This window comes from Stenella coeruleoalba, assembly GCF_951394435.1.
Source record: "Stenella coeruleoalba genome assembly, chromosome: 2".
Classification (NCBI taxonomy): Eukaryota; Metazoa; Chordata; class Mammalia; order Artiodactyla; family Delphinidae; genus Stenella; species Stenella coeruleoalba.
In genome coordinates, this window is record NC_137147.1 from 83,585,619 (window position 1) to 83,608,916 (window position 23,298).

Consider the following 23,298-nt stretch of genomic DNA (forward strand, 5'->3'; position numbering starts at 1 on the left):
TCTTGTGGTGGAGCACGGGCTCTAGGCACGCAGGCTCAGTAGTTGTGGCGCACGGGCTTAGTTGCTCAGCGGCACGTGGGATCTTCCCGGGCCAAGGCTTGAGCCCGTGTGACCTGCATTGGCAGGCGGATTCTTAACCACTGCGCCACCAGGGAAGCCCCAGGTCAGCAGATATTTTGTTGCTCTTCTTACCTGTATTTTTGTTGAAATTCTTTCCCCTTTCTTTCCTCCCCTTCCCTTCCTTCCTTCTTTCCTTCTTCATCTTTTTCACTTCCTCCCTCCCTCCCTTCCTTCCTTTGCCAGAAATTCTTTCTGTTAGCAAAGCAAAGAATGACTTGGTTGTGATATACTGTGTGCAGTTTCACAGTCAGATATGATATTCTATGAATGGGACTTTAAAGGTCAGAAGTACCCTCCCCCCTTCACTATCACTTACTTTAGAAATAATATCCTTTGCAGCTCACTGCTGAGCAGCCTAGCACGTGAACAGGAGCACAAGCTCTGGGGCCAGGCTGCCTGTTCAAATCCTGGCCCTTCCACTTATCATAGCTTTGAGCAGGTTACCAATTTCTCTGTGGTTCACTTTCCTCAGGTTTAAAATGAGGGTTTTATATATATAAATGAGGGTTTTATATATATATTTATATTTATATATATAGCAGCATTCTTATAATAGCAAAAAACTGGAGACAACTGAAGTATCTGTCCATAAGACAATAGATAATTATATATTCAGATAATTGTATAATAAGCAGCAGTAAAACTGAATGAATTATATGGATAAAACAGTGTTGAGTGAAAGAAGTCACAGAGGAATGATTCCATTTATATAAAATTCAAAAACAGACAAGACATATACATTCCTAAAATGTTATATATATGTATGTATGTATATGTATATATGTATATTTGGTAAAGAAAAGTAAAAGGATGAATAACACAATATTCAGTGAAGTAGTTTTCTCTTTGGTGGGAGGATGCGAGCAGGGAGGGGCACACAGGAAGCTTCAAAGGTCCTAGTAATATTCCATTTCTTTAGCTGGGTTGTATATAAATTGTACTGGTTTTATGCTTTTAAACTATACATACACAATATATTACATGTATGTATTATATCCTTGTATGTATAATACCTTTCAAGGTAAAAAAAATTTTTTTAATCGTTAAAAGATCTCTCTCTTTCTTTTTTTAACCTTTGGTTATCTCTGAAATAGTGATTCTCCTGGTCACCCACTGCACAACTCCCAAGGTCTATTTGACCTCCATGCAGCTGGTGGGTACCACTCCCAAGTGCCTCGGCCATGGGTCGCTTTCACCAGCGATGGAAAAAGAGCACCATATGTCTGGAATTTTGGAGACAGTAATGATAAGCAATATATAATAATTTGCAAAAGTGACTGACCACTTTAATATGCCTTAGCAGATTCAAATAATGCTTCTTTATCATAACAGAGCTGAGAGATCTAAAAGCAGTTTAGAGTTTTGATATTCTAGATTTGGCATACTTTCAGACACAAAGAGAGCATTTCCTAACACTTTATTAATGTGACATCTAGACACAAAATTCTTGAAAATACTTCATTAATTCAAGTAAACAATAAATGATACAATTTTCTGGTTCCTTTTTCTTGTAAACTTTCCAACATTTGAAATGGAGTAAGAATAGCTTTATGTTTCATCCTAAATGCTAAATTGTCCAGAATCAGAATTGAGGCAAAATTATAAGGATTAAGAATTTTACAAGCAAAGGAATGTTAAAAATTGCCAGAAAATCACCAGAAGCTAGAAAAGAGATGTGGAACAGATTCACTCTCACAGCCCTCAGATGGAACCAACCCTATTGACACCTTGATCTCAGACTTCCAGTCCTCAGAGCTATGAAATAATTTCTGTTGTTTAAGCCAAAAGAAAAATAAAACTAAGTCCTACATCATGGGCTAAAATAAAGGTTGCCTCTGTTACTTGCTGGGTTATACCAAAAAAATGATTACTGACAGTCATTGAAAGGAGAGTTGATTTTAAGTGATCCTTGTAGTGAGTACATAGAAACTACTGTCAAGGAGCTATTTCAGTTTTCTGAAAGCAAAATTTTATTTTAGGTGTCAAGTTTCTATATTATTCAAGTATTTAAAAATCAGAATTTAAAATCTATATCTGTATTAGCTATCAACAGAAAGTTGATCATTGAGATGACTTGGAATTGTTACTGGTCTGTTGTTATCACTTAGTATGCTGTCATAGTTCAGAACAAATATAGCCTTCATTTGTCCGTCGTAACTTTCTAAGCATTAACTGAAGGCATCTGATCTAGAATTGATAAATGTAAATTAAAAGATTCAGGTAAAAATACTTAAGAAAGTCAGAATCTTTGAGAAAGCCAGAGGGGAAAAAAGTGCTTAGAGTCAATGACCTTTTATTTAGCCCAAAGAGAAATATGAAAAACTTACTACTCCATAGTACCAAAATCAGAAAAGGAATTATTGCTTCTAACTCCATGGAATCATCAGTCATGTCCTCAGGTCCTTCATCCATTAATTTCACCTACTGAAGTTGGGCTTGACCCAGTTTTACTTCATTCTGGAGATTTCAAATGAATATTTGAAATTTGAAATCTAGGGCATTGCTCATCCTCACTGTGATGAGAAGGAAAGGTGTGTGTAACTGGTTCTTGCTTGCTATCTATCCATAGCTATCTTTGCAGAAGATACAAAGCATGGGATATAAGCAAGTGTTATTCCCCCTTTCCCCTAGTCTATTGGCATTTATTCACTTTGTCTTCCTGAAGAAGTTTACTATAAACTAGATTTCAATTTTTGCTCTATCGATCTTCAATATGAAAATATTGTTTAGTTTTCAGCTTAGTAGGCATTCCCAGAAGTTGTTATGGCAACATGGATGTTTTCATATGATAGCATGCAGCTGAGGGAATAATTTGAGGAAAAAATAAGTTTTGAGTTGATGTTGCAGACTCAGAGAAGAATGCCTGGATTCATTCTTGAACTTCTCCAGGTCTTGTCACAACTGTCTTCCCAGAGATGATTCTGAGTGGGACCATACTTCCTAATGGTAAGGAACAGAATGAATTCACTTCTGATATGGCCTGCCTCTCAAAACCAATCTTTGTTAAGTCTTGCAGCCCTGGGTCTGAGTTTCTCTTGTAAGAATTAAGAAACAAACTGGAGGCACACCAAAAAAAAAAAAAAAAAAATCCTGGATTTCACTTCTTCCTTCAGAGATTTGTCCATGAGGGCTGCTGACACATAAGGATCTGCCCAGGCAGCAGACCATCACCAAGTAAACGCTGGACAGTTCTTCCCAGAGCACCTCATTCTCCAGAGACAATGGGTCTTCTTGAAGCTGGACTCAGAGAATGAAGATCCATTCCCTGGCACCGAAGTAACAGGAGAGCTGGAATATCTTGGTAATGCATGTGGCTGTGCAATGGTTCTTTTTCTCCTGGTCTTCCAGAGGTGAGAGGTCCTGCAATAGTTCAGGATAGGACTTGTGAAGAACCCTGGTGTTGATGGAGAATGATTTCCTTGAGCTGTGGCTTGTTGACAAATTTGGGGGAGTAATGGGGATATTTCAAAACGTATGAGCCATTCAGGCAGAACTATCTTGTCCAAGTCTTCAGTTGCAGCTTCTCCAGTAGATGGCGCCTCTAACACTTTACTGCCTTCCTTCATTACATAGATAAATTTTTCTCCATTACTACTAATCCAAGTCCCCACACCCCTGGCCTCAGGCTTTTAAATAAACTGGCATGTTGTTAATCCTTTTTTTTCCCCAGCTGTGACTCCAGACAGGATTCAAGAAGAGTTTTACAATCTTTTCTCTGGGTTTTAAAGAGACTTACTTTACCCTTCTGTGTTAGCCTGAATCCTTTTGATTCTCTCAGAAACAGGTAAAATAAGCACAGTTCTTATACATGAAGAGATCAAAGAAATGCAAAAACTGGGACTGTCATAGCAAGACTTACTGTAAGCATGAGCTTTGTCCAGAGAGAGCAAGGCCTAGTTGAGAGGAAGGTTAAGATCAATGTCTTGAGGGCACTTCAGAAAAATCTCTCAGGGGCTCTTAACCTTTTTTGTGACATAGATCTTTGGTAGTCTGGTAAAGCCTATGGGTCCCTTCTCAGAATATTGTTTTTAAATGCATAAAATTAAGTTTGTTGTAATAGACAGTCAACCAGTTAAGTTGGAATACAGCTATTAAAATAGTTCAGAAATCTGTGATATAATACCAAGTGAAGCAGAAACAGAAAGACAAATACCATATGATATCACTTACATGTGGAATCTAATGTAACATATATGTGGAATCTATGACACGAATGAACTTATCTACGAAACAGAAACAGACTCACAGACATAGAGAATAGAGTTGTGGTTGCTAAGGGGGAAGAGGGGTGGGGAGGGATGGATTGGGAGGTTGGGATTAGCAGATGCAAACTATTATATATAGAATGGATAAACAACAAGGTCCTACTGTATAGCACAGGGAACTATATTCAATATCCTCTGATAAACCATGATGGAAAAGAATATGAAAAAGAATGTATATATACATATAACTGAATCACTTTACAGCAGAAATTAACACAACATTGTAAATCAACTATACTTTAATAAAATAAAATTAAAAAAATCTGTGATCTAATAGTATAATGCATGTACTTTCTTATGAATGCATAAATTTACAAGATCTAATGGCAGGTCCAACAACTACCATTATCTTGAAGTAGTAGTAATGAGCATAAAGCAGTAACAGTAATGTGATATAACATTATCTGTTATTTCTATTGGTGACAAAAATCACAGGTAAGGTTAATATTACTGTAGTTTGCTGCTTATCTTTATTGAAGGAAGTGCTTTCAATTAGAGATGAATGAAAATAAAGCTGCAGTTTTTTCCCCAACGAAGTAACCAATTGAATTCTATCCATGGACCCCTTGGGAGTGTGTAGAATCCGGGTAGAAACACCTCCTAGCAGCAGAGTGGTGAATGAATTACAGAGCAAGGCTGAAGGCAGGTACTGGGGTGACCCTCAGTCCTCAGCCCAGGCAGGTATCAACATTCCCAAGGGATTTGAATTGACAAGGAGGAGCCACTGGAGCCTGAATTCCACCCTGAGGGCTAAGAACTTTGCTGAAGACACCTGCCCGTTGCCAGGTTCTGGGATACCGTACACTGCAGAGAGAATGTGTAAACCATCACCGCAAGGGATTGATGAGCACTTTTTACTAATTTCCAGCACCACATAGGATGATGTTAAGAGCCACCAGAGTTCGACAGACTTGGGTTACAATGCCTTTTCTGCAATTACAGAAGCTGTATAACCTTGGGCAAGCTTATCTTTCAGTGTCCTCATTTATAAAATGGAGTAATAAAAATGTTTATCGTGATCACAGGGTTATGGTTAATTAAAGTGCTATAATTCATTGTGTTGCCTGCAGATAAATACTGGATAAATGAAGGTTGTTAAATGTGAGTTGAATGAATCTGCCCGATGACCTTTCAAGAGGGGAATCTATTCTTTTTCTACTCCCTGTTTTTCCCTCTTTGCTTAAATCCAAGAGAGGAATTAACACCTCCTTTGGGAAGGTAGACGTTCAGTCTCTGGCTTCTAGATACCACCAAGTTTCCACGCGTTGTCAACATCTTTTTAATGTCGAATACTTTTCTTGAACACCTGCAGCCTGCTGGGGGCTGGAAGAGAATCCTCAACACTGTCTCGCGGTAGCTTTTGAAGTGAAAACCCTGGGGTAAGAATCCACAGTAATTGAAGTTCCTCAATCAGGAGCTGGGTTAATTAATGTTGACCAGACCACAACTGGAACATATGGGAACAGTAATAATCGTGGAATTCTATGCACTATTGTTTACTTCATTAAAAAGACATTAAATCCATTTTATAATTAAACTCCGAATCCCAGGAAATGTCTCTTTCCCAACTTTTTCTTTATCTGCGAGGTCACAATGCTCCCGAGCCCTTCTTTCAAAGATTCAAACAGGAGGTTAATTGTGCTAGAGTAAATTGACTAGTAAATCATGCCTGGAACAAATATTCAACTGTTTTCATTCCGCAAGCAAATTTACGTTTATCTGTTCAAATCAGAGGCAAAAACAATTCCCCGACGAGGATGGGATTCGAACCCACGCGTGCAGAGCACAATGGATTAGCAGTCCATCGCCTTAACCACTCGGCCACCTCGTCCCCGAAACCTCCTGTTTCCTGCTAGCTATAGGGAGTAAAACTAGGGGGATGTGACGCAATGTGATAGAAGCCGCCATTTTGTACGGAAGCAAAGCTCCTATCCTTTTGATAGCAAGAAATCAAAAGAAGATGGCCGCTCCCATACTGTGGGAGATCTGCAATGGGAATGGACAAAGGAAAATTCGGTAGAAAATGAGATAACCTTGAAAGAAATAAAATCGGCATACAGGTTGCAAAGGAAGTTTGATTAAAGGAGTCTTAGGAAGGCTCTGGAGCCTAAGGGGCGGGGCCGACGCGTTGAGCGGTTTTGCGCATGCGCACCAACAGGGCGGTTAGATTTGAATGCTTCACTGAGGCCGTCTGGGTGTTGTGAGGTGACGTCGAGGGGTGGCGGTGAGGTGCCTCTCTGAGAAGCGTGCGGACGCCAAACAAGTCCGAGGAGAATTTCTCAAGCAGTTGGGCCGCGGCGGGTAACTTTCGGCCTGGGCTTCGCGCGGAGGGATTTAGGTTTTGTCTGAGCGGTCTGAAGGCCCCGCGGTGGGAGGTGGGGGACACTCCTACAGCCAAACTGCCTCGGAACTCGCTGGGCTCAGGTACTGACGCTTCTCCGCGGGTGCGGGTCTCTTTTTTTCCTCACCTCGGCCTGCACATGTGCCGCCTCCCTCCTCCCTAGCAGTCTCCGTCCACACCTGGGCCCCACGGCGAGGGGGACCCGGCCCGCGGCGCCCCGCCCGCCATCTTCTGTCAGGGTTCCGGTACTCTTCCTCGCACCCCAGTTTCTTTTCCTTGGGGAACTCGCGTCCGTTCGCACTTCTTACTCAATCTTTTCTTAGCTATAAATGAAGTGACAGCAATAAGTGATTTTAAACTCTCGGCTTATGGTTTATTTACAATGTCTGATCGAGTGCTAGCAGCACTGAGCAGATTTTGGGTTTCCGGCGGATGTAATAACATAGACAAATAAAGCCAATATTACTACACCACAAATAAGTTTTTAAAAAGTCTTCCTCTGTCCATTATTAGGCCAGAGTTAAGGAGTCTTTTCTTGCTGTTTATCTCAATACTGGAGTTTAAGAAAAAGTTCTAAAAAAAATACATTGCCGATTGGAATTTTGAAGATAGGTTTATAGAGAGATGACAGAAAAGACCAAAGCAGAACTTACTCTAGGTATTAAGATTGAAGTTTTCGGTTGAATTGAATAAGTCGAATTCCTCAGATTTGTATTGGGTTCTTTGTTGTCTTGTGCCAGGGCTGGGAGCGGATGATTGAGTCCCTCATCTAGAGTTTACAGTCCAGAACGGGAAAGAATTAATATACACAGATAACTATAAAACAGGACAATGTAAAGGATTGTAGGACATTCTGAAGGCATATGGGAGCACAGAAAAGCTTATCTGATGCTTTTTGGCAATGGAGACTAAAGGAGGCTTCTTGGAGAAAGTGGTATTTGAGGTGGAACTTGAAGGGAAGAATGATTTATAGAGATGAGTTAATGTAAGATTTTGGTATTTAAAGTTTGGGTTCAAAGCAGTATAATTCTTTTTGACTATGTGAATGGCTAGGAATGTTTACAAGATTGACAAATAGATGTAAACTGAGTAAAAATATTTGGAGTGGTAGTATTAATGATGTGTTTGATGCTAACTAAGAGATGGTAGAAGACACTCTAGATATTGTTAGTAGGACAGTGCTGTCCAATAAAACTTTCATTGTTAATGGTAATGTTTTATTTCTGCACTAACACGGTACTCATTAGTCCCATGTGATGAACACCTGCAATGTGTCTATTGTAACAAGAACTATATTGTAAATTTTATTTCATTTTAATTAATTTAAATTTAAATGATATAGACTCTAGACCTGTTCTGTATTGGACAGCACAGATCTAGAATCTATATCATTGGCCACTATGAAATATATTAATTCTAGATAGTGGTGAAGTAAATGAAGGAGTGGACAAATAGCTAGATAGTAGATTTTCAGGTTTTGCAGGCTCCATGGTCTACATGATCTCTGTCACATTTCTTCTTTCTATGCTTTTTTTTTGTTCTCTGTAACTGATTTAAAATGTAAAAAACTACTGTTAAAGGCCCATTTGGCCCAGCAGCTGTAGTTTGTGGACCTCTGGATTATTTAGACTAGTAGTTCCCAAATTTTCTTGGCTCATTATGCCCCTAGGACAAAAGAAATATCTAACAGTTCTATCAATATTTATTAAGTGCTTAGGTCCAAACAATTTTAGAAGTTGTTGTTAAGTGATTCTACCTGCTTAGTAGCCATTTGAAAAAAATAATATACATAAATTGAAGTAAAAGATAATATTTTAATTTTATTCATAAATACTTACAATTATTTACTAATTGGATATGTGTGCCTGTTGAATATTGCACACCTTTTAGATTTTGGAATCAGAGTGGATACTGCCACCCTCATTTCCAGTACCACATTGATCAAAAGTACTTGCTTTATATCACAGGAACTGCCAAAAATCCAGCTTTGCAATAATATGTTATCAAAACTAATGTAATGTGAATGGGTACTATATTGAGCTAGCAGTGATGTATAGATGTTGAGAATTGTTGTTTCTCTCAAAAGTTCAAAATATCCCAGAACACCTTTGTGAGTAAGCTGTAGCACCCCTACCTGTGTGCCAAGTGCACAGTTCTGGAACCAATCAGTAATCAATTAATGTGACAGTGATCAAAAGTTCAACCATAATAGCATTTTACACGTGAAGCTTCATGTGAGAACCTGGAGTCTCCTGTTTCTGTTGGAGGTGGAACTTACAGATATGTACTGAATAGAATATTTTTAAAAGAGGACATCAATAAGCTTTGAATCTTAGTACTTAATCAAATGTCAGCTGGTCTGCAGGCTAAACAAGAATGATGCACGATGACTGTTTCAAACAATGAAGATGTTTAGGTGATCCTGATTTGATAGTATTTACTTTTTTTTTTTTTTTTTGCGGTGCGCGGGCCTCTCACTGTTGTGGCCTCTCCCGTTGCGGAGCACAGGCTCCGGACGCGCAGGCTCAGCGGCCATGGCTTACGGGCCTAGCCGCTCCGCGGCATGTGGGATCTTCCCGGACCGGGGCACGAACCTGCATCCCCTGCATCGGCAGGCGGACTCTCAACTACTGCGCCACCAGGGAAGCCCGTATTTACTATTTTTAATCTGTGAATTTTTAATATATCACTGGATTTGAAAATATTTCCAAAAGAAGAAAAAAATGCAAGACATAGATCATGAAGCCCCCAAAATAATATTTTTAATTTAAAAATTTAAGCTATTACATACTGTCCTCTTTCCCAAAAGCAACCACCTTCACTACTTTAAGTTAGTTATTTTGTATCGAAAGAAAGCTCTCTTGGGACTTCCCTGGTGGCACAGTGGTTAAGAATCCACCTGCCAATGCAGTGGACATGGGTTCAAGCCCTGCTCCGGGAAGATCACATATGCTGCGGAGCAACTAAGCCCGTGTGCCACAAGTAATGAGCCTGCGCTCTAGAGCCCTCGAGCCACAACTACTGAGCCCGAGTACCACAACTACTAAAGCCCGTGCACCCTAGAGCCTGCATGCTGCAACTACTGAAGCCCGCACACCTAGAGCCCGTGCTCCGCAACAAGAGAAGCCACCGCAATGAGAAGTCCACACACTGCAACGAAGAGTAGCTCCTGTTCGCCACAACTAGAGAAAGCCCATGAGCAGCAGTGAAGACCCAAAGCAACCAAAAAAAAAAAACTCTCTTACCCGCAACCACCTCCACCTGCATCCGGAGCCTGTGCTCCGCAACGGGAGAGGCCACAGCAGTGAGAGGCCTGTGTACCGCAAAAAAATAAATTAATTAAATAAAAAATAAAAATATTATTTTAAGCAGATATAGGTGTTATCTGTGAACAGGAGGTAAGTGAAACCAGAAGAATGGATAAACAGACTGAGAAAGTGATGGAGGACAAAAGGAGAGGGTCAGAGATCAAATCCTAGAAGATACCCATCACCTTATATCTATATTAACAGCTAATTAAATAATACTGAAAAATAAGCAGACTTTTACTTCAGGTTCAAGTTCATTATGAAGTATTCTTTAATTTGACTTGTTATATATGATGAAAGCATGTAAAATAAGATATCTTTTAAGTACCTGTTTTTTTGTTGTTTTGGTTTTTTACTTATTGCTAAAAGTGTAAGAACATTGATTCTGACAGTTTGTGTATGTGGTATTTTATTTTTTTCTAAGTAAGTATTTTAGTCTTTTTATCTATCTATCCATCTATTTATTTATTTTTGGCTGCCTTGGGTCTTTGTTGCGGTGCGCCGGCTTCACATTGCAGTAGATTCTCTTGTTGCGGAGCACAGGCTCTAGGCGCATGGGCTCCAGTAGTTGTGGCACGTGGGCTCAGTAGTTGTGGCTCGCGGGCTCTAGAGTGCAGGCTCAGTAGTTGTGGCTCACACTTAGTTGCTCTGTGGCATGTGGGATCTTCCCAGACCAGGACTCAAACCCATGTCTCCTGCCTTGGCAGGCGGATTCTTAACCACTGTGTCACCAGGGAAGTCCATATGTATGTGGTATTAATTTAGTATTTAGTAGAAATGCTCATATTGTTGAGTCAGAATCTCTAGCTATTCTGTTTTTTGAAATCTGCAATGGAATTTTTTCTTACCCAGGGATAAAGTTCTAAGGTTAGAATGCATAAAGTGAAAATATAGGTATGGATAGGTAGGAGATAAGACCAGTTAAAGAAACTTCAGGTTATGCTTCTTATTGCACACTCTTTCCAAGACAGATACTCATTGAGTGAGATTGTAAACATAATCAACTACACTGTTTAAAATGTTTTTTCCCCCAATTATTTATTTATTTATTTATTTATTTTGGCTGGCCCGGGTCTTTGTTGCAGCATGCAGACTTAGTTGCAGAAGGATAAGGGATCTAGTTCCCCAACCAGAGATCAAACCTGGGCCCCCTGCATTGGGAGTGCAGAGTCTTACCCACTGGACCACCAGGGAAGCCCCTAAAATGTTATTTTTATGCCTTAAATTTTTTTTTGCTCGAGTACTTAAAGTTAAATTTTCATAAGATAAATATGCATTTATGCAAATCTACTTTATGCAAATATAAGTATTTTGATAGCTGATTGACTATATTTTGAGATTGAATTATTATATAATCCATAAACTCATATAAACTAGGACAAATTTTTATTTGAACCGTTAAAGTCCATATCATTCCAATCAGAGTTAGTCACTGATTTCCTCTTGAATATGAGAATTTTCTAGGATTGGTCACTATTAGAGAATAGTTTAAAATCCTCAAAATTTCTCATGTTTCATAGCCCCATAGTGAAGTTTTTTACTTTTTTTGGCTCTCCCACAGAAAGTAATCCTGAAATTACAACTCTGCTCTGCTCTTAACCTCTTCACAGATTACAACTTCTCTTCCTTTTTTCTCACCTTTTCTCATATTGTGTATTTGTTACAGAAACAGTTTTTCTTCGAAAATGGATGGGATGTCTTCAGAGGCTAATGAAGAAAAGTAAGTTTGGGAAATGCAGCTAAAAATGTTCAACTCTTTATCAGGGAAAGATACTTTTCCAATTAGTAAGACATGTTTATAACTTCTGAAATGTTTTCCCAGTCTGTTCCAGGGAAAAGAAGTAAATGTTACAAAGTCACAGCACTCCCTGCCATATCTTTATATAAACTCATCTGGAGTCAAAACTGAGAGGGACTTTAGAGACCACTTCCTATCTCTTCAATTTAAGGATGAGAAAATTGAGGCCTGAAGAAATGAAATGATTTGTCTAAAGTTGGCATCACAAACTAGTGGCAGTTTACAGCCTACAGGCATATATATATATGACAAAGAAAAAATTGTCTAAACAATAAACAGTGTTTTTTAATTTTTGAATTAATTGCCAAAATTTCAAGATTTCATACAATAATTAGATTTTCAGCTTTTCCTGAAAAATCAAGTGGTGGAACACTGGGCTCATATTCTTGCTTGGCAACAACTAACCTGAGCAGAGTACCTAATAGCTGTGATGATCAAACCAGGCAGGAAGGAAACCAGACTAAGTTGTCTGTTTGGCTACCATAGCCAGTTGAATATTCAAAACCTGCTCTAAAAATCACACTGTAGTAAAACCAGAACTAGAGTCTCTTGATTTATGGTCCATTTATCTCTTTTTTTTTTTTTGGCTGCACTGCGGCTTGCAGGATCTTAGTTCCCTGACCAGGGATTGAACCACAGCTATAGCAGTGAAAGCACTGAGTCCTAACCACTGGACTGCCAGAGAATTCCCTTTCTTTCTTTTTTTTTTTTTCCTTTTGGTCCATTTATCTTATAATTATGCTTATATAAATCAATATGGTAAATTATGTTTTAAATTATGTTATCTCTTGTTTTTCAAGAGATAGTCCTATGGTATACCATATGTATTTTAAAACACTGACTTTCTAAATACTGAATTTAAGTCTTGTAATATAAATTTTATTAAGTGAAAGTGACGCCAACTGTTAAGTGATGACCAATTTAAAAGCACGTAAGGGATGTTGTAATGATGGGTTTTAGAAATTCAGTTTTTTACTGCTATGTATGTAAATTTTTTTTCCTCTTTCAGTGACAATGTAGAGAGACCTGTTAGAAGACGACATTCCTCAGTAAGAAACACCTATTTGAGCTAATAATTGTTACCTTTTATTGAATAATGACTACATACCACAGTAATTTTGAATGACATCACCATCCCAACCCCCCTGGCTTCTATTGCTCTCTGGATAAAGACTCAAATATTTAACCTGGGCTTCCCCGGTGGCACAGTGGTTGCAAGTCCACCTGCCGAGGCAGGGGCACAGGTTCGTGCCCTGGTCTGGGAAGATCCCACATGCCGCGGAGCGGCTGGGCCCGTGAGCCATGGCCGCTGAGCCTGCGCGTCTGGAGCCTGTGCTCCGCAACAGGAGAGGCCACAACAGTGAGAGGCCCGCATACCACAAAAAAAAAAAAAAAAAAAAAATTTAACCTGATTACACAATTCTGTAAATATACTAAAATTCCTATTTTATGGGTTTCATGGTAATTTAATACATTCTATGCTGTGTAAATTATACTTTAATAAAGCTGTTTAAAAAATATATTTAAATGTGTACAAAGCTGTAGCAAGACACACAATAATCCAACTCAAACCGATTTAAGCACAAAATTTATTGGGTTATGAAATTGAAAAAATCCAAAGATAGGGATGATGTTAGGCACAATTTAACCAATCAGGTGTTCCAACAGTAGCACCAGAGGTTGTAGGGTACTTTCACTGTAAGCATCTTTGCCACAAACACTTTTGCCACATAATTAATTGGCAGCAGTGCAATTTAGCTGTAAAGGTTAAATAACTAATTGATAGTTTGATTTCATTTCTTCATTGATGCAGTACTCTCATTTTTATATTACATAAATCTGAGATATGCCAAGGTCTCCAAGGCAGAGTTGAACCCATTTCTCCCACAGAATTTTGGAACATCTCTCAACAGACATATGGCATTATGCCAAGAACAAACAACAGTGTGGAAGGGTTTTATAATGCAATACAAAGCTCAGTTACAAATATGTATCCTAGTATTTGGAAACTGATAATTTGTCTTAATGAAGAAAGAAATTTTAATGAAAATGAAAAAGCGTGATGCCAAATGAAGGGAATGAATCAATAAACTAAAAAATGTATAAAATACTATGAGCAAAAGACAGAAGGCAAGAGCTTAGGTACAACCCACAAAATAAAATCAGTTATTTGCTCAGTATTGCCATGAATCTACACACATTTTAAATGTATTCAAGTATTTCATATCTTGCAATAAAGTCTTTAACTTTCTTATTCATTTTTCATGTTTCATTATGTCCTCTTTAATGTCCCTCTTTTATCTTTTATAGCAGAAATGCCTTACGGCCAGTTAGTTATGCAGCAAAAATGTTTGCAGCAAAGATGTCTGTGGCAAATATGCTTATGGTGAAAGTACTGGACATGATCACCAGTACTAAGATTTCATTTTTTATACTCTGATCCCTTTCTCTGGGTAATCTCCATTATCAGAATGGGCTCTCCCTCTGTGATTACTACAGTACATCTAGCTCTCCCAACTTCCAGGTTCAAGTCCTACATGAAAAATAGTGTCTATTTCCTCAGGATAAAACACGAAGGAAACAGAATACTCAGGATTGAATCATCTTGGCTTGATTGTCTTGACCATATCTTGATATGGGTCAAGTCCTCATTACCAAACCAGTCACTATTGACAAAAGAATACCATGTGCAGATTGTTCTCAGCCAGGGCTACCTGTTGAACCCTAGAGTTGGAGTAGAGCTTTACTGAGACCACATGGGATGAGAGTAGGCAAAATAATTGGGGAATGTGGGCAAGGAGAAGGGAATAGATGCCGAATATTTAAAGCAGCCACAAAGTATACCACTGAGCAATATGAGTTTGAGGAGTTTTAGAGGTTTTTACAGGAATTTTAGCATCTCTACCTTTCTGCTCATGGTATAACTTGAAATGAAGTGATTATTAATAGACATTGCAGATTTTCTTGAATAATTCTGTTCTAGATTTTGAAATGCAGATTTTCTTGAATAATTCTGTTCTAGATTTTGAAACCCCCAAGGAGTCCTCTTCAGGACCTCAGAGGTGGGAATGGGAATGAAACTGTTCAGGTAAGTCTCTGGTACAAATGCTTTATAGATGACTATTTTCAGTGATTTTTTTTTTTTCTTTTGCGGCACGCGGGCCTCTCACTGTTGTGGCCTCTCCCGTTGTGGAGCACGGGCTCCGGATGCGCAGGCTCAGCGGCCATGGCTCACGGGGCCAGCCACTCCGCGGCATGTGGGATCTTCCCAGACCGGGGCACGAACCCATGTCCCCTGCATTGGTAGGCAGACTCTCAACCACTGCACCACCACGGAAGCCCTCAGTGATATATATATATATATATTTTTTGTCAGTGATATTTTTAATAGTTAGAAACTTTATTAGCTATATGAAGGGAGAATGTCATAAATGATTCTCAACTGAATATGTACAAGTAAGCATCCCATGGTCTTAAGGTTAAAATCCAAACACTTGAGCAAGCTGGCACTCTTGATTTTTAACCCCTATTTGCTTTTCCAGACTTTTCTTGCCACTCTCATACATGTATCTCACCATTCAGAACTGTTTACCATTCCCCAAACAGACAAGAACTGTCAAGCCTGCAGGTATTTACATGTGATGTTACCTCTGTCTAGATGGCTAGTCCCTCATTCTTCGTTTATCTGCCAATATTTTATTAAAAATTTTTTTTTCAAACACACTGAAAAGTAGAAAGAATTTTAGGGTGAATGTTCATATAGTCATTACATAGATTCTATAATTAATATTTTATCATACTTGGTTTATCATATATTTGTAGTCCTCTATTTTTAAAATTTATTAATTAATTTTGGCTGTGTTGGGTCTTCGTTGCTGCACACGGGCTTTCTCTAGTTACGGCGAGCGGGGGCTACTCTTCGTTGCAGTGTGCAGACTTCTCATTGCGGTGGCTTCTTTTGTTGTGGAGCATGGGCTCTAGGCACATGGGCTTCAGTAGTTGTGGCTCACGGGCTTAGTTGTTCCGTGGCATGTGGAATCTTTCTGGACCAGGGCTCGAACCTGTGTCCTCTGCATTGGCAGGCGGATTCTTAACCACTGCGCCACCAGGGAAGCCCTGTAGTCCTGTTTCTCTGGTAATTCCAATTTGTTTGCAAGACTCAGTTTTGGTATCATTTCTCTCAGAAAATCATCCCTTAACATCTTCTATTGTAATTGTTTACTAATGTCCATTCTAAATTGAGAACTCTCTGAGGTCAGGACTTCGTTATGTGTTTTTTAATATATTATGCCTGGTATATAGTTCACTTTCAGTACATTTTGTTGATGGATGAAATGCATATAGTTTTGGAGACCATATAATTCTGAGTGCTTACACTACTTCTGCCTCTCTTATCTTTCTATTTCTCAAATACATCAAGCCTTTCCCTGCCTCAGGGCCTTTGCACATGCTCTGCCTAGAATGTTTTCCCTCTGCCCAACTGTTCATCTGACTACTAACTAATCCTTCAGGTCTCAACTTAAACGTACTTCCTCAAAGAAATCTTCCATGATTATCAGGCTAAATTATTTTTTTATATACAGTTTTTATTCACACCACTCATTACACTTTGAATTTTATATTTTTGTGGATTTTTTGTTTTAATCTGTTTCACCATTAATCCGCATTAGAGTAAGGACTGTATTGTTTCCTTTACCGGTCTTTTTCCATCACTGAGCATGGGATTTGGTATGTGTGGTTTTTTTTAATTTAATGAATGTTTGAAAGAGTAAATGACAGATTCATAGACTCATAGAGCTTTAAAAACAACAGGACCTCAATACTAATCTTGAATCTAGTTCCTTCATTATATAGATGAGAAATATGAGGTCCAGAGAGGTTAAATGTTTTGTCTAAGCCCACACAGTTAGTGGCAAACTTCAAATTGGAGCTCTAATCTCCTAATTTCTAACTCAGTGCTCTTTCCAATATACCACACAAATTTCAGGGGTTTTTAGTAAGAAATATAGTAGTATTTACTATGTCCATAATATTGTCATTATTAAGCTCAAAGCTGCCTGTGGTGTCTGCCAAAGATCTTAACAGAGCGGATGATTCTTTGTTATAACAAAACTTGTCCTCAGTTATCCAGAATTAGCACAGTTAAAATTCTCTATGTATTTCATTTGTTTTTGTCTTTTGCTTTTTGTGTTCGGTATCTACGTGAGTAAAAATGTTTGCCGTTGTTAAGGAAGATGAGGGAAAATAAAAGTAGTATATTATAATGAAAAGATGCTCAGCATCACTAATCATTAGGGAAATGCAAATCAAAACCACAGTAAGATATCAACTCATACCCATTAGGATGACTACTATTAAAAACAGAAAACAAACAGAAAATAGAAAGTGTTGGCTAGGATGTGGAGTAATTGGAACCCTTGTGCACTGTTGGTGGGAATGTAAATGGTGCAGCTGCTGTAAAAAACAGTGGTTCCTCCAAAAATTAAAATAGAATTACCATATGATCCAGCAATTCCACTTCTGGGTGTAAAGAATTGAAAGCAGGGTCTTGAGGATATGTATACCACTGTTCATAGCAGTGATATTCACAGTAGCCAAAAGGTGGAAGCAACCCAGAGTCCTTTGATAGATGAATGGATAAACAAAATGTGGTGTCTATGGAATATTATTCAGCCTTAAAAAAAGAAGGAAGATGCAAGAGGGAGGAGATATGGGGATATATATGTATGTATAGCTGATTCACTTTGTTGTAAAGCAGAAACTAACACTCCATTATAAAGCAATTATACTCCAATAAAGATGTTAAAAAAAAAAAGAAGGAAATTCTGATATATACTACAACATGGATGAACCTTGAGGACATTATGTTAAGTGAAATAAACCAGTCACAAAAAGACAAATACTTTATAAATTACACTCATGAAGTACCTACAATAGTCATATTCATAGAGACAGAACGTAAAATTGTGGTTGTGGGGAGGTTGGCGGGGAAAAGGAGGAGTTGTTTAATGGATATACAATTTCAGTTTTGCAAGATGAAAAGATTTCTGGAGATTGGTTGCACGACCATATAGAGGTACTTAACACTACTGAAGTGTACACTTAAAAACAGTTAAGGACTTCCCTGGTGGCGCAGTGGTTGGGAATCCGCCTGCCAATGCAGGGGACGCCAGTTCGAGCGCTGGTCCAGGAAGATCTCACATGCCGCAGAGCAGCTAAGGCCGTGAGCCACAACTACTGAAGCCCGCACGTCTAGAGCCCATGTTCCGCAACAAGAGAAGCCACCGCAATGAGAAGCCCATGCACCGCAATGAAATAAATAAATTAATTTAAAAAAACAGTTAAGATGCTTCAGTATGTTATGCTAAGTAAAATAGTCACAGAAGGAAAAATACTACATGATTCCACTTATATGAGGTGTCTAAAATAGTCAAACTCATGGAAGCAGAAAAGAGAACAGTGGTTGCCAGGGACAGAGAGGAGGGGGAAATGGGGAGTTGCTAATCAACGGTATAAAGTTTCAGTTATGCAAAATGAATGAATTCTAGAGATCCGCTGTACAACATTGTTGCTATAGTTAACAGTATTGTATTGTACACTTAAAAATCTGTTAAGAGGGTAGATTAAGTGTTCTTACCACAATAAAATTAAAAAAATTTTTAATTTTCTTTTTTTGTACAGCAGGTTCTTATTAGTTATCCATTTTATACATATTAATGTATATATGTCAATCCTAATCTCCCAATTCATCACACCACCACCCCCCAAAATTAAAATTCTTAAAAGTGGTTAAGATGGTAAATTTTATGTGAATTGTATTTTACTGCAATTAAAAAAAAATTTTAATCTTGAAAATAGTATAGTAAGGTTACCATAATAGACAACATATCACTTGTTTTGTTCCCAGTCTTTCTTCTACTTAATTGCAAAATAACCATTCATTTAAAGGAGAGAGAAAAGGTAAGGGATAGTAATCACCTTCCTTAAATATGTTGTTTTTGTCCCTGTGCTTATTTTCACATTGAAAATCATATTCATGTTAAGCGCTTCTATATTGGAATTTTTTGGAGAATCAGATTAATTATGAAAATTAATGATATCACATTAATTCAGAATAAGAACTGGTCTCTGTCTATCATAATCTTGGAGACCTAATTCACAGTGGTTTCATTAAAAATCATACCATATAAAAAAAAAATCATACCATATATTCTCTGTCCTTAGGAATCCAATGCTTTGAGAAATAAGAAAAACTCTCGTCGAGTCAGCTTTGCAGATACTATAAAGTAAGTTGAAAAGAAAAATAATTAAAATGTTACAGGTAATACTTTTTGTGTGTCACACCAAATGTGTTGGTACTAACTGATTCGGATAATTTGTGTTTCAATTAGGGAAGCTTTAGAAAATTGTTATTTAAAAGGCTGTTATGCTTAAAAGAGAAACATTGAAAGCATCCCCTTTACAGTCCAGAACAAAACAACTATGTCTTACGGCTGCTATTTAACATTGTATTGGAGGTGCTAACCAACAAAAAAAAACTAGAGAAAGAAAATGGAGTTACAAAAATTGGAAAGCTGGGGATAAATCTGTCGCCTTTGCAGATTAAATAATTGAATATTAGGAAAATCCAAGAATATCAATTGAAATACCTCTGTAAACAGGAAGTAGCAGGATACAAAATTAATATTTAGAAATTAATGTATTTCCTATATAAAAATAATAACCAGATAGAATGTAAATGTCCTTTTTCCATTATATTATAATTAGTTGCTGTAAATTTAATAATAAAAGAATATAAACTGTACAGGGATTTCCCTGGTTGTCCAGTGGTTAGGACTCTGCACTTCCACTGCAGGGGACACAAGTTTGATCCCTGGTCGGGGAACTAAGATCCCAGATGCCCTGTGGCATGGCCAAAAAAAGGAAAAAAAAAAAGAATTGTGCAAATGAAGACAAGTTCCTGAATAAAAAGATTTAACATCATAAAGATATCACTTCTCCCTAAGTTATTAATTTAATGTAATTCTTATGTGTAATGTTTTTATGATTATTTTCTTGATGCTGAGCAGTATATTTGTATTTCCTCATTGATTGAAGAGTTGTTTAATTGAGAATTTTAACATTCATATCTAGGTGGTAAAGACATCTTGTGGTCATTAATTTTCAGTTATATTGTAGTGAGAGAATGCTAATTTGTGTTATTTTGATTTTTATTGAAATTTTCTGTGTGGTCTTGTATATGATCAATTTCTGTGAATGATCCATCCACTTGAACAGAAGACACATTTTGTATTTTAGGGTGTAGAATTTGATATATATCAAATATATCCATTTTATGCATGTTATTTGGGTCTTCTGTAATTTTATATAATTTTAGTCACTTTAATCTGCATGAATTATGAGAGAGGTAAATTAGTCTGTAACTGACAGTGCATCCTACTCTTTCCAGTAGTTCTTCTTTATGAATGTTTATTCTATGTTTATTGGTGCATAGTCATCAATGTTATATCTTCATTCGGGATTGCACTTTCTAGCATTATGAAATATTCATCCTTGCTTTGTTTATTGCTTTTTGACCCAAATTCTACCTAGACTGATGTTAAAATTTCTGTCTTTGTTATATTTTTGTTTTCATTTTTGTGGTATATCTTTGTGTAATGTTTGACCATGTATGAGCAATGGTAAAGTTAGTCTATTTCCTCTCTCCCAACCCAGTTTTACTTAATAATATACTTTTGTACTATTAAATGTGCTTAAATTTCAAATAAAACTTCATTGTATTATATGATATCCTTTGGCATTTATAATGGATGAAGTTATTGGCCTACTTCTTCCTCTCGTTTTCTCCCCCCATTCCCTACCCATCTTTTTTTAAAATTTTATTTATTTATTTATTTATTTTGGCCACGCTGGGTCTTCGTTGCAGCGTGTGGGCTTCTCTTGTTGTGGTGTGCAGGCTCTAGAGTGCGTGGGCTCAGTAGTTGCGACGTGTGGCTCTCGGGGCATGCGGGCTTAGTTGCAGTATGTGGAATCTTAGTTCCCTGACCAGGAATCAAACGTGGTCCCCCTGCATTGGGAGCACGGAGTCTTAACCACTGGACTACCAGGGAAGTTCTTCCCTCACCCCACCTTTTTTTTAAGTTGTATTATATCTCTTTCTCCCTTTCTCTTACTCTCTTATCTCTCTATCTCTCTCTCTGGGTATTTGACATTAGGTCATCTGTCACATTTGTGTCTTAGTTGTATTCTATATATTTAAATGTTCACATCAGTTCTATTACTATAGTTGCCCTAATTATCTCTTGGTTGGCCAAAGCTTTTCTCTTATGTTTTCCCGAGAAAGGCTCATTGAAGCAATACTCCCTGAGTTCTTGGGCGCTCAGACTGTTAGTCATAGCCTTTATACTTGAAGATTTAGCTGGATATAAAATCTTCAGTTCACATTTTCTTTTTTTCACTTTGAATATGTTTTGTTTTGTTTTTGTTTTTGTTTTTTATCAAACACCAAAGTCACTGAGGGTTTTTTTTTGTTTTTTGTTTTTGTTTGTTATACAGCAGGTTCTTATTAGTTATCTATTTTATACATATTAGTGTACGTATGTCAATCCCAGTCTCACAATTCATCCCACCACCACCCCACATTTTCTTTAAGGAACTTGTTAATGTGATTCTGTTATCTTCTGGCGTTGAATGTTTCTATGAACAAGTCAGAGGAGAGCATGATTTTTCCCCCTCATAAACAACTAGATCTTTTTGACAGGCTACCTAACAGATTTTTTTTTTTTCCTTTATCTTTGAAGTTTATTGACTTTACTTGGATACATCTTTATTTTGACTGTTTTGGGTCTTGAATCTTGAATTAACCTTTAAGTATCTTTTTCTATTTCATTATTTAAATTTCGTTAGGGACTCCATAATTTAGAAACACAAATTATGTTTAGATTCTTTGGTTTTCTTCTGTATTATATTCTCTCTTAAGTCCTTTTATTTTCTTTTACTTTGTTCAGTTAAAATTTTTTTCTATGTCCTTTACCATATTTTCCAAGATACTTACTTACCCTTATGTCTCTTCCAGTTTTGCCTTCATTCTGTGATGATTATATTTTTTCTTCTGCTTCTTTCATGAGTTTCATCTATTTGTGTGTCATTTCCTGTTTTCTTACCATCTTTTCCTTGAGTTCTTGTATTTCTTTCATTTCTGTCTTTGATAGAGATGATTGATTTGTTATGTTTTTTAAGTCCATAAAAAACTGTATGCATACAATTTTCATTTTCTCTGGGACAACATTTTTCTGAGTGTTTTTCTTATGTTATGTTATACTTTGCTTTCTTTTAATCTTATGGTGTCCTTATAGATTGTATACTTTTTACTCATCATTGAATGGGTTGGGTTTTCCTGAACCACCTATTTTCAAGACATTTCTGTGGAGGGAGAGGGGATGTAATGGTGTTCCAGGGTACCTGTCTTTTTGTAAACAGACTCTCCTTTTAGTTATCATAAAGATAGCTTGTCTACTTAATATCACCTTCTTCAAATTTTATTTTCTGTATAATTCAGATTTCTTTAACTTGGCCTATTGTGAGGTGAGCTCCTAGATCAATTTAACCTTGAATTTAAACATTTTAGGATGAGGCTTGATTGTTTCTTGTCCAGAAATCTTCCTAGGAAAGTCCTGGGCTTTGATCTGCATTGTTTCCCGTTCCTCATTTGTTCCTCTCTCTCCTCCGAATTCTTTATCTTAACAAACCTTTAGGATCAGACAGATTAAAGAAATTCAATTCTGTATTTGCCATATAAAACATGATTTTGCATTAGGATAAGTTTATAGTTGCCCAGGATTTCAGTTGTGGGGCTATTGGGAACATGTTTTCTTCTTTTCCTTAGAGGAGTAGTAAGTAAATGTTGGTAAGGGGTGAAGAAGGGGGTTCCCACTTAGCTGCAGACTATGTGACATCTTTCTGTTACTGAGTAGTTCCAAACAGTAGGTACCTTCTGAAATATAAATTCATTGTTGTCGATTGATAGTAATTTTAATTGTTTTATACTTCTTTTCTATCCATCTTTTATCTACAAATCAATTAACGTCTTCCTGGATAAACATGAGTTGTCAATATTTCATATGTATTGAATTCTGGGAGTGGGGGGTGGGAAAGACATAGTAAGATTTGGTATTATCAGGGAAGATTAGCTATTGCCTGCCAGTAGACTTCCCTAGGTGGTATATTCCTTGGTGACGTTGCTACTGTCTTCCTAGATCTTGCCCTTGGCTTTGCAGACTCCATATTGGTTTCTTCTGTACCAAAAATGGGCCTATCTCTTCGAGATGGACTTCTACTAAACAGATTCACTAGAGATTTGTGTATAAATAAGAATGCTACTACTAAATATATCATGAGAACCAAATCAAATGAATCAGAACCCTTATTTGAGTAGATCAATACATTCCTTATAGGCATTCTACCTAA

General features: G+C 37.4%; 1 protein-coding gene across 5 annotated transcripts in view; it reads left to right on the plus strand.

Annotated features, from left to right (window-relative positions):
• Positions 1 to 6,577: 6,577 nt before the first annotated feature.
• The window catches only part of KNL1 (kinetochore scaffold 1), a 63,969-nt gene continuing 47,248 nt past the window's right edge, over positions 6,578 to 23,298 (plus strand). For 4 of the 5 annotated variants that reach the window (XR_013825603.1, XR_013825604.1, XM_079909714.1 and 1 more), the window contains exons 1-5: positions 6,578 to 6,686; positions 11,701 to 11,754; positions 12,842 to 12,881; positions 14,855 to 14,920; positions 19,057 to 19,118. Coding sequence is in view for 2 of the 5 variants with exons in the window: in XM_079909714.1 (XP_079765840.1) it covers positions 11,720 to 11,754; positions 12,842 to 12,881; positions 14,855 to 14,920; positions 19,057 to 19,118 (203 nt within the window). In the remaining 3 variants the exon portion in view is untranslated. Of the gene's footprint in view, positions 6,687 to 11,700; positions 11,755 to 12,841; positions 12,882 to 14,854; positions 14,921 to 15,445; positions 15,461 to 19,056; positions 19,119 to 23,298 lie in introns of those variants that run through there. The other variant, XM_079909715.1, reaches the window with a different exon arrangement.